The 12,888-nt window shown below is 32.8% G+C and overlaps 1 protein-coding gene across 1 annotated transcript; it reads left to right on the plus strand.

Annotated features, from left to right (window-relative positions):
- The first annotated feature begins 9,071 nt into the window (after positions 1-9,071).
- Positions 9,072-11,684, plus strand: LOC102585788 (cytochrome P450 71A1-like). Its single transcript, XM_006363381.2, has 2 exons — positions 9,072-10,038; positions 10,977-11,684. The coding sequence occupies exons 1-2, from the start codon at positions 9,142-9,144 to the stop codon at positions 11,598-11,600; spliced, it is 1,521 nt and encodes a 506-aa protein (XP_006363443.1). The 5' UTR covers positions 9,072-9,141; the 3' UTR covers positions 11,601-11,684.
- The last annotated feature ends 1,204 nt before the right edge of the window (positions 11,685-12,888 follow it).

Below are 12,888 nucleotides of genomic sequence, written 5' to 3' on the forward strand. Positions count from 1 at the left end.
TAACCGATACTAAATCAGTATCATATACTGTATTGGTATCATTAAGTTTGATAATTTTGCTTAATTAATACTAAATCAATATACTATATTGTATTAGTATCATTAAGACTGATAATTTCGCTTAACTGATACTAAATCAGTATATATATACTGCATTGGTATCATTAAAATATGTATACTGTACTTGTATCATTAAGGTTTCTTGTTCAGAAATTACTCATTAGTCAATGATACTATAAGAGTTTATATATATACTCTTATAGTATCATTGACTAATGAGTAATTTCTGAACAAGAAACCTTAATGATACAAGTACAGTATACATATACTGATTTAGTATCAAGTTAAGCGAAATTATCAGCCTTAATGATATCAATACAATATATGATACTGATTTAGTATCAGTTAAGCGAAAATTACCAACGTTAATGAATGGGGGGTATGGGCTTTAATTATTTATGAAAAAAATAAGTATTTCAGGAATTATTTTAAATTTGAGTATAAACTTGTAATTATTTTAAATTTTATGACCCATTTATGTAGTTTCCCCAAATTATTTTTGGGTGCTTATTGAACTCTTTAATCAATTGGCTGTAGGTAGGGGTGTACAAGTTAAACCGTAAAGTCAAACCGAATCGACGAACCAAATCAAATCGAAAAAAAACCGATTTGTGGTTTGGTTTGGTTGGTTTGATGGTTGAAAAAAAATACCGACCACTCTTGGTTTGGTTTGGTATTAAAAGAAAAAACGTCAAACCGAACCCAAACTAAACCGACATAATATGTATATATATATATAATATTTTATTTATAGATAAAAAATATTATTTATAATCTACTATGTTAATATATTTTTAGTTAGTTTATAGGTTTCAATGTTTATATATTTTATTTTAACTTTGGGTTGTAAAATTTGTAAATATTTTATTTTGTATTTAGATCCGAAGTTACAATTATATTGTTATAGTTTTTCAAATTCAAAGTTAACAATTTACTTTGTAAATATTTTGTTTTGTATTCAGTTTTCATGTAGCCTTTAATCTTATTAATTTAACATAATGAGCGTTGATATTTCAAAAAAAATATTTTGTACTCATGTGAATTTTACCGTCTTTTCAAAAATTTCTATTCATTTAACATTTTTTAAGTTTAGCTTATCACATATGTAAGTGAAACAACTCTTTAATCAATTGGCTGTAGGTAGGGGTGTACAAGTTAAACCGTAAAGTCAAACCGAATCGACGAACCAAATCAAATCGAAAAAAAACCGATTTGTGGTTTGGTTTGGTTGGTTTGATGGTTGAAAAAAAATACCGACCACTCTTGGTTTGGTTTGGTATTAAAAGAAAAAACGTCAAACCGAACCCAAACTAAACCGACATAATATGTATATATATATATAATATTTTATTTATAGATAAAAAATATTATTTATAATCTACTATGTTAATATATTTTTAGTTAGTTTATAGGTTTCAATGTTTATATATTTTATTTTAACTTTGGGTTGTAAAATTTGTAAATATTTTATTTTGTATTTAGATCCGAAGTTACAATTATATTGTTATAGTTTTTCAAATTCAAAGTTAACAATTTACTTTGTAAATATTTTGTTTTGTATTCAGTTTTCATGTAGCCTTTAATCTTATTAATTTAACATAATGAGCGTTGATATTTCAAAAAAAATATTTTGTACTCATGTGAATTTTACCGTCTTTTCAAAAATTTCTATTCATTTAACATTTTTTAAGTTTAGCTTATCACATATGTAAGTGAAACTATATTTGATCTCTTTTTCAAACACCGTATAGTTGTAAAACACCAAAAAAATTGAAAAAATGAAAAAAACCGAAAGAACCGATTAAAGCCGAAACCGAAAAAACCAACTTTATGTGGTTTGATTTGGTTTTTAGATTTAATAAATCGACATAATTGATTTAGATTTTTTTAAATGAAAAATCAAACCAAACCGATCTATGTACATCCCTAGCTGTAGGAGTGATTCAACAAGTAACTTGATTTAGCTAAAGTTATACTCTGGTGCTTGTCAAGGCGAGTTGAGTGCCTCAGTGGTACTCACTCAGTTTGTGGAAATTGACCATCAAGAATAATTTTATTTTATCTTTTAAAGTTATCTTACTTAGGGTGTGCATCGGTCGATTTGGTTCGATTTTATGTATTATCAATTTGATTTTTCGATTTTTGGTTTTTAAATATGCTAACCCAATAACAAATTAATAAGATATTTTTATCAATTTTCGGTTATCGATTTTTGATTGTTATCGGTTCGATTTACCCAATAAGAAAATGTCCATAAAATAATATACGCCTTCTCACTTCTCTAAATGCTTTGATATAGTGAAACAAGAAAGATAATGAAAAATTGCATCCATAAGAGCATATGTAGTACGAAAGCTACAATTACATGTCACCGCCAAAACATAGTATGAAATTTCTAATGTTAATCAAATTACAGACCTTTACAAACTTGCAAAAGCTATTACCTACCATTACAAACTAAAACTAAAATCAAATGGTCCAACAAGACTAAAACTAAAACTAAAATCAAATAGCTACAATTGCAAATCATTACTTTAGTCTTTAGGTTTTGAGTCAACAGTAAAGACCAAAGTGGCCTAGTGTGAAGTGGGTAGATTACTAATAATTTGATTAGTTATAGTGTCTAGTTATATATTAAATTATTAATATTTAATATTTAGAAAGGGTAAAGTAGCAAAATTATTACCATCTTATTGAGTTATTGGGTAAAAATCGAAACTGAACCAATAACCTAATAACTTTTTTTTATAAACTCATTAAAAACCCAATAATCCAATAACTATAATCCAATAACATGTTTTCAATTCAATTTATTGGTCGATTCAGTTTTTGCACACTCCTAATCTTACTTATCTTACTCAATTTAATGATAAATTGAATTTTGTATTCTTCAAGAGAAGGGACAGGTAATCTGATTATAGAAAATAGTCAAAAAATTAATAATAAAAAATTTAGAACATGGAATCAAATAAGAACACGACACCCTAAATTAACGTACCGATCAATACTTTTTTTTATTCAAAAACTAAAAGAAGTCTAGCATTCAAATCACTTCATTTTAAGAGGATGAGTCTTAAAATTAGAGTATTTATTTTTAAGGTGCTTGTCAGGACTTGTTGAACTCTTTAAGAAATTGATTGTAGAAAGATTTAGCAAGTAATTTAAACTAGCCTAAGTTTTTCTACCATTACATATCACGACAATCTGATTACTTTAATGACCTCTCATACTTTCTCTATTTACTTTAGAGGTGATCTTAATTAGCTAAATTTTGTATTTTTCAATAAGTAGTAGTGATGTGACAAATTTTAATTTTTAAAAATAGTATAAATACTATTTTAGAACTTGGATCAAATTAAAACACAAGCCACCCTAAATTTGATGCACCTACCCAATAATCTTTTTATTCCAAAAACTAAAGAATTTTAAGTGTTCATACCATTCCATTTTAAGAGGATAAGCTTGAAATCGAGAATTGACCTATTCATAGAGTGATCCTATGATCGATACAGGATATAGACTATCTCATTCTTTATTCTATTCTATTTCTGATTTTTTTTTAGAGTATTTGTAGTTCTGTTGTCTAAGTAAAAAATATGTTTGATGCTTGTCGGATATTGTTGAACTCTATAAGCAAACAGAGAAAATTATCAAAATGGTTCTTAGTGTATGGATAATGCTTTGTTTTGATCCTTAATGTATTTTATTTGATTGAAATAGTTCTTAGTACATAACAAATGTGTTCATTTTAATCCTTAATATATTTCACTTTGATTGAAATAGTTCTTAATGTATGACCAAAAGTGTTCATTTTGGTCTTTTTCCAAAAACTTAACAATTTTTTTTAAAAAAAGTGTTAAATTTCACTATAGATCCTACGTGGCTAACAAAATTTACCATCGTCGTCTTTTTGTTAGCTTCAAAGAAAGAACTCCATAAAATTTAACACAATTTCTCTAGTTTCTCCAACAAAATTTACTATTTTTTCTTTTCTAAAATATTATTCTACTGACGTAATACCCATTTCTAATTTAATCAAAAGAAAATAATAAATTTTGTTAGAGAAAGTAAAGAAAATAGTGTTAGATTTCATGGAATTTTTCTTTGGAGCTAACAAAGAAGACATCAATGGTGAATTTTGTTAGCCACGTGGATCCATAATTAAATTTAATATTTATTTTGATAAATCTGTAAAGTTTAGGATAAGGACCAAAATTGGCACCTTTTGTTACACATTAAAGATCATTTCAATCAAGTGAAATATATTAAGAATCAAAATGATCACATTTATTATATATTAATGATCATTTCAATCAAGTGAAATATATTAAAGACCAAAATAAAGCATTACCCACATATTAAAGACTATTTTGATCATTTTCTAAAAAAATTAGCAAGTAACTTAATCTAGCCAAAGTTGTTTTCCCATGCTTGTTAAGGCGAGTTGATTCTCTTAATGGTCACTCAATTTGTGGTAATAATTGGCCACGAAAATGACTTTATTATTTTTTTCCAAAAAATTAAGTTATCTTACTCCATCTAAAACCCAACTACACAACTTAACAAAAATCAAAACATTTAAAGATATGGAGGCATGTTTAAATGTCTAAGAAATATGGAGTTTCTATAAACTCCAAAAGTTAAACAAAAAAACTACCAAACATTTGCAGAAAACAACTCATAGAACCTTAAAGCCAATGTACCAAAACTCGACTAACGACAAGTCAAAGAATAAGGGGTACAACCCCGAAAACTAAAACATAACACCCTAATAGATAGTCTGAGTCCGAAAGAATGGACTAAACAAAAGAGAACCCATGACAACCTGGAAGAACTGGCTCACCCTTGAATTCAGTCTCGATCAGTGATCTCCTAAATGAGGTCTGTCAGTAGCCGCCTGAAGATGCCCTGTACTCAACAAAGAAAGAGCAAGTGTAGTATCAATACACAACCACAGTGTACTGGTAGGATCACGGGGCTACTCCCATAGTAAGCACACATATACAAAATACAGTTCAGTTATCATTTCAGAGAAACATACAACCTTCCATTATCAATGACAAGTAAACATAAGCATAAGAATCACAATAGTTCTCTCATGGAACCCATACCCAAACTGTTAGTGTGTCGAAACGTGACACCCGATCCAATGCATGTGTCAGAACGTGACACCTGATTCAATATGTGTGTCAAAATGTGACACTCGATCCAATATATGTGTTAGAATGTGACACCTTATCCAGTCAGCAAAACCACAAGCACAATCACACCCATAATGAACAATGCTCATAGTCATACAATCAAGAAATGGTTTCATGGCATGTAATTATACACATACATATACTCATTTGCATTAGATTCAATTTACATTCCTTATTTTCATACATGCATGCATACAACGAAGCAATTAACTGGCATATACCACACAACCAAGAAATCAAACCATCACCTACCTCGAAATCAAGCTTGAATCCTCCTAAGACACTTGAGCCTTCCCTTTCTGAATTCTTTCCGCTTGTTCTAGGTCTACAAACGATTAATACAATGCAAGGATCAATAATTAAGATCTAATTTACCCGGATTATAACAAACCCAATAACCCAAGACCAAACCCATGATCCTAAAGTGAAGCTAAGGATTTTCCCACCATTAGCTTCAGGCCAAAACCCTCCCCCAATGATAATTACCCAAGAATCTAAGTTTTATGGATCAAAAAATGGATTAGGGGAGTAAAATCCTTACCTTTAGCACCAAAAGTTATGGAAAACTGTCAAAAAATCACCCTATCAAGAAAAATGGATTGGGGTTTTTCTCGACTTAGGTCGTGACTGGCCCGCTATGGAGGCCCCCAACTCACCACAGCGACCTCGCCCTGGCGGCTTACACGGAGACAGAAGCTCGAAATTTGAGTTCCAAGCCCCCATTTCACCATACACCTTCAACCCTTAACGCTCAAAAACTACCCTTTCACTCCAAGATTAGTTTCGGGAGTTCTACTCGCCCGAATTCAATTCCAAAAAATCGTACGAGCTCCTTAACGTCTTAGCTATCCACTCATGTGATCAAAATTATAATTATATCCCCCGTTCATTACCTTATTTCCCTAGATCATACGTGACTCAAATTTCATCCAAATCTGGGTTAGGCTACAATTTTCCAAGTACTACAATAAAAAATAATTCTGGCCCAAATTTCTTCCCCATTGGCTATTCCATAATGACTGAAACAGGTCGTTACAATAGATACCAATTTACCCATCACTCGTCCCCGAGTGATAAACTAGGAAAAAGGGGCTAAAGTAAGATTCGAGTAGTACCTAAATCGTCAAACAACTGGGATACTTGTCTCGCATATCTTTCTCGATCTTTCAAGTAGCTTCCTCAACCGAACGATGCTTTCATTGAACTTTCACGGACATAATCTCCTTAGTCCTCAGCTTCCGGATATCACGATCAAGAATTGCAATCGATTCCTCCTTATACTGAAGGTCCTTATCTAACAACACTGAGTCCCATTTTATGATGTAATCTCTGTCCCCATGATACTTCTTCAACATGGACAAATGAAACACTAGATGAACTCCAGATAAGCTAGGGGGTAAGGCCAATCTATAAGCCACTAGACCTACACAATAAAAAATCTCAAATGGTCTAATGTATCGAGGACTAAGCTTGCCCGTCTTACCGAATCTCATTACCCCCTTTATGGGTGAAATCTTTAGAAGAACTTGTTCACCAGCCTGAAATGTCATGTCTCTTACCTTATGGTCCGCATATTGTTTCTGTCTACTTTGTGCTGCTAGAAGTTTAGCTTGAATGCCTCTTACCTTATCCTGAACATGTTTCACCAAATCAACCCCTAAAGGTTTTATATCTCTAGCCTCAAACCACCCTATGGGTGATCTACATCCCCTCCCATAAAGTGCCTCGAACGGTGCCATGTCAATGCTGGAGTGGTAACTATTATTACAGGAAAACTCACACAACGGTAGGAACTTATCCCAATGGCCTCCAAAGTTCACACATGCCTTCAACATGTCCTCAAATACCTAGATAGTCCTCTCTGACTGCCCATCCATTTGTGGATGGAAAGTTATACTAAAAGTGAGTTGAGTGCCCAACTCATCATGCAATTTTATCCAAAACTTGGATGTGAACTGGGTACCACGGTCTGAGATGATAGAAATGGGAACCCCGTCCAACCTGATGAGTCCACAAATTGGACTCATTTAGGGCTATATTTTGATGAAATTAGTGTCCTCAAATGCATGTTTTATCCCGATATCTGATGAAAACCTTTAAGTTTCAGGTATTTGAAGTTTGAGGCAAAGCATGGATACTACTTGGCAAAAAGGAGCAAAAAGAAGTCGAAAGAACGAAGAAACGGAGGTCTGCGAATCGCCGAACACATTTGGCGAATCGCCAACAGATCGCATATTCACCTTTTATTCCAGTGTGCTGAGCCCTGAAGAAAAGGAGAAAATCAGCGATAAAAAGGAGTAGTCGGTGTATCGCCGAACGACTCCGCGAAGTAATGCTACACTGCCCAATTACCCAGGATACAAAGATGCTGAAGGCAACTGACGAAAGGCGACGAAGTAGACCAAAGGGTGGATTGCCGAATGCATCGACGATTCTCACTAACGTCGCCGAAAGAGCCCTCAGAGCACATTTTCTGAAAACTATAAATACTAGTTCCGTTTTTATTTTTAGTAGAGATTGTTACATCATTTTACCTAGTTTTTAGATTGAAAAGCTGAGAGAGAGTTTTGCAAATATTCTCTAAGTTTTGGAGAAGGTTTTGAAACTTGAAGAAGAAGAGAGTTTCATCTTCAATTTGGAAGCGGGTCTCTTGGATTCTTCACTCTTTGCCTAAATTGAGACTTAAATCTTCATACCCATTTGATTTCAACATCATTGAAGGTATAAATTTCTATTTCTTGATGTGTGGCTAAAAAAACCCCATTCTTGGGGTGTGATTTAGCAAATATGTGTTGAGATTATTGTTGGGTTTTGCTTGCTGATAGGTTAGATGTATTTTAATGGTGATTTCACCTAGCGATTGTGGTTTAATTTAATGGATTTGTAGTTGCAAATACAAAACCACCCAATGTGTTTTCGGCTTGCTCGAAAGAGAGGTCGCGAAACTAAGATCGCTAGACTGATGGCCTAAGGAGTGGATTGACATGAGGTCCAGCCCGAGAGGGTGAGCCCTAGTCCCATATTCATAGTAGTATTGACATTTAATTATTCTTCAGATTTATTCTATATAAATAAACATAAATTAAAGGTCACAAATCATAGAGATAAGATTACGCATTGAAAGTAAGGCAAGCCAAAGTTGAAAGTGTAATCGTCCAAAAATTATTTTCCGCAAAGAAAAAAGGGATTTACGTACAATTTAGGATTATCAATTCCAAAATGGAAAAAATAAAATAAAATCATAATATATGAAAACCATAAAAAATTTCTTCAATTCTTAAATAGTCTTTTCTCTAATGAGTAAATCATAGTTAACACTTAATAGCCTAAACAAATGCTTACTTTCCAAAGTGACATAAAACAGTTGTGCACAAATTAAACTCTATATTGACAAATTAATTTCTTAGCTCTTTTCTCAAAATGAATTTGTGAATCAATGCACATTTATTAAGAAAAATATTTAAGGACATAATTTAAGTCATATTTTTTACTTGCTCTTTCTGAAATCATAAATATAACTTTGTAAGTAATGCAATTTATCTTCTAGAAAAATACTCTCCCCATCTCAAATTAGCTAATCATTTTCCTTTTTATACGCATATTCAGAAAACATAAATAAGAAGATAATTTTACTAATTCACCCCTTAAAAAACTCATTGAAAATTTTACAAACAAATGTGAACACTTTTAAAAAGAATTAGTTGTAAAGAACAACTATTTTTAGTAAGATGATCAACTAATATAAGACATATGAAATATAAATTGAGTTTATATGCAATATAGGGAGTAATAATATATGGTGGCAGAATTGTCCTATAAATATTTCTGAAGCATTCTTGAATTATTACATCTATTCAACTTCAGTCACTTATTATCAAAGATGGAGATCTCTTGGGTTTTCATAGTGTTTGGCTCATGGCTACTGGCATTAGCTTTTTTATTAAAATTATTCAACCATCCGAAAAGGAAAGTACCACCAGGTCCAAAGCCATGGCCAATTATTGGCAATTTGAACCTCCTTGGTTCACTCCCACATGTGTCTTTTCACCATCTTTCTCAAAAATATGGAGATTTAATGCTACTAAAATTCGGTTCGAAGCCTGTTTTGGTAGCATCATCTCCAGAAATGGCTAAAGAGATATTGAAAACACATGATGCTATCTTTGCATCTCGTCCCGCATTAGCTGCTGGTAAGTACACTAGTTTTAACTACTCAGACATGGCATGGGCACCTTACGGTGCACACTGGCGTCAGGCTAGAAAAATCTTCATGACCCACATATTTAGTTCCAGGAGGCTTGATTCATTTGAGTATATTCGTGTTGAGGAAGGGCGAACTTTAATTTCTCGTCTTTTTCCTCTCTCAGGAAAACCAATTTTGCTTAGAGACCATTTACGTCGATTTACACTTCGCACTATAAGTAGGTTGGTTATGAGTGACAAATATTATAGTAGTCATGCTTCATCAATAATAACACTTGAAACATTACAACAGATGCTCGATGAGTGGTTTATTCTTGGTGGGGTGATTAATATTGGGGATTGGGTACCTTGGCTTAGTTGGTTCGACTTGCAAGGATACGTAAAGCGAATGAAGGCGTTAGGAAAGAATATGACGGAATTTTACAAATATGTAATTGAAGATCACAAGGCAATAAAGAGGCAAATAGAGAAGGAATGTGTTCCTAAGGACATGGTTGATTCTTTGTTGCACCTTGCTGATGACCCTAATCTTGAAGTTAAGCTTACTTCCGATAGTCTGATGGGATTAATACATGTAAGTTTACTTAATTTCTCTACAACTTTTCATGACAATAGATATATAGATAGATTGATTATTTTCTTAAATTTGCTACCTTTGTCCTTAAAATAACAGATCATAGTTTAAGGGCATTGTATGCCTTTTTCCATTAAAATAAGTCGGAGTAATATATAAATATGCCATTTAACTTGCTTCAACTGATATCTATGCCTCCTAACTTTGAGTGTGCACAAGTAAACACTTAAACTTGTATAAAATTGAACAAAACTAGGCATATTCATCCTACATGACAATTTTGTGTCCTATGTGGCGTCCTACATGTATTATGCCACGTAAGATGCGCAATGGCAGATCCAGGATTTAGAGTCCGTGGGTGCCAAATAGACTTATCGATTAAATTAATTTTATATTTGATTAAATTATTCGTCTTTTCGATATATATCATAAATCAATCAATAAAATATAAATAATAAGATATTACACTTTTATTGAGTATTTAATCAAATAAAAGAAAAGTCAAAGGAGTAATAATGTAATTAAAGTCAATAGCAATTACAAAAAAAAATAAAAAAAATTGTGCGAGCTGTTTTTCCTTAAAAGCAACAAATTTCTCAAAACAATAGGTACAAATAGGATTCGAACTCGCAACATCAGCCTTCTAAAGTTTCCCTCCTACCGTGGCACCACAAGCCAATTTTGTTCTCTGGGTGACACACTTTATATTTATATAAATATTATATATATATACCTATGTATATATAGAGTTTCCGTCGAAGTTCGAGGGTGGCGTGACACCCCACACCTCTTCATAGATCCGCCCTTGAATTGCGTGTTTCTACTATATATATTATTAATTATATCAATGAGAGGACAAACTTATATTCTCTCAAGTACTCCCATCAACACAAATTTGTAGTTGATACTTGATTTTTTTCAATACCAATATATACCAGGATTTGATAGCTGGTGGAACAGATACTTCAGCAGCAACAATAGAATGGGCATTTCAAGAACTTTTGAGGAGACCAAACATCATCGACAAGGCACACCACGAACTTGACAGAGCCATTGGAAGAGAAGGATGGGTAGAAGAAGAAGACTTCTCTAAGCTACCTTATATAGATGCCATAATCAAAGAGACATTAAGACTTCACCCTTTAGGTGCATTGCTTCCTCCTCGTTACTCCATTGAGGATTGTAATGTTGCTGGTTATGACATACCAAAAGGGACAACTGTTTTTGTAAACGCATGGTCTTTAGGAAGAAATCCAAAGTATTGGGATAGGGCAGAAGATTTCATTCCTGAAAGATTCATAGAAAATAACATAGACATAAAAGGACAAAATTTCGCATTGTTGCCATTTGGTTCAGGAAGGAGAAAGTGCCCGGGGTATAGCCTAGGTATGAAGGTTGTTCGAACAACAATGGCTAACTTGTTGCATGGATTCAATTGGAAATTAGCAGGAGATATGAAGGCAGAAGATATAAGCATGGAGGAGATTTATGGATTGACTACACACCCAAATAAGCCTATATCTGTGATTATCGAACCTAGACTTCCCTTCCATCTTTATTAGAACTAGCTATAGTACTTTGTTTTGGTCTTGTCAATATAAGTTTTATGCTAGCATTAAGTTAAAATAAAAAACTGCTGCATGTATAATATAATCTCTTTTTGAAAGCAAGACAAGAAAATAATAGAAAAAAGGAAAAATATTTATTTTATTTTCTTAAAAAAGTAATAGTAGTTGTTTTAAATGCTGGCTAATAACGTGACAAGTTTCATTTTTAAAAATAATTAAGTACTATCTTAGAATGCGGATCAATTAAAATTGACTCACAGGCCCATTCCTTTTTTAATTTCGAAAAAAATTAGAAACTCAAGAGCGTCCATATCAGTCCATTTTAAGAGGACTCTTTAATCAGTTGGTTGTAACTTGATTTAACCAAAGTTATACTCTGGTGCTTGTCAAGGCGAGTTGATTGCCACAGTGGTACTCACTCAGTTTGTGGTTATTGACCATCATGAATAATTTTATTTTATCTTTCAAACTTATCTTACTATCTTACTCAATTTAATGATAAACTGAATTTTGTATTCTCGAAGAAGTGACAAGTAATCTGATTTAAGAAAATAGTCACAAAAAAAAAAAGTTATACAAAGTTAGAACATGGCATAAAATCAAGAACACGACACCCTAAATTAACTGTCACTATCCGAGCCTATCCTGGACGTGGCCGGCACTTGAGAACCATTGCTGGTCCCCAAGCAAACTCTCATATTGGCTGATTACAAGCGAAAAACTTACTCAAGCAAAAATGGGAACTCCAAATGTCAAAATATAAACTTTAAAAACTCAATTTGAACTTGACTCCAATAAATGTCTGAAAGTAATTAACAAGTCATTGTAAACTGCCTCATGACCTCAAAAGAAATAATGAGAGACTCCTTGACTTTTAAACTATCTATGAAGCCTCTAAGTATTACGATAGATGTCGGGACAAGACCCACGACAACTGAACCAAAAGCTGGAAATAAGTGTGAAGCTCTCCGGAAAGCAAGGAGGCTCACCAAAACTAGCTGGAGTGCAAATGGTATCAACGAAGCGCCTGTTGATGAACCTGAAGACCTGTATCTGCATCATAAAAAGATGCAGGTCGAATGATGTCAGTACATTTGAAGTGAGTAACTGTTAAGCTCAAGATCCTCAAGAATGAGGTGAAGTATGAGAAACATACAGGAGGAAGAGAGAAAGATGAAAATATCTCATTGAACTAAAGAGTATAGAGAGAAGAAAAGTTAGTAGCCGTTTGGAGTACATTGAAGATATTTATAGTTAACTAATCTAACTACCTAATTACATG

Source organism: Solanum tuberosum, unplaced genomic scaffold, assembly GCF_000226075.1.
Source record: "Solanum tuberosum cultivar DM 1-3 516 R44 unplaced genomic scaffold, SolTub_3.0 scf00434, whole genome shotgun sequence".
Taxonomy (NCBI): domain Eukaryota; kingdom Viridiplantae; phylum Streptophyta; class Magnoliopsida; order Solanales; family Solanaceae; genus Solanum; species Solanum tuberosum.

Bases quoted from the DNA above. Each gene is read 5' to 3' on its own strand.
- LOC102585788 (XM_006363381.2), top strand. From the start codon at position 9,142: ATGGAGATCTCTTGGGTTTTCATAGTGTTTGGCTCATGGCTACTGGCA. The intron at 10,039-10,976 runs GTAAGTTTACTT...AATATATACCAG, and splicing joins GTCTGATGGGATTAATACAT to GATTTGATAGCTGGTGGAAC.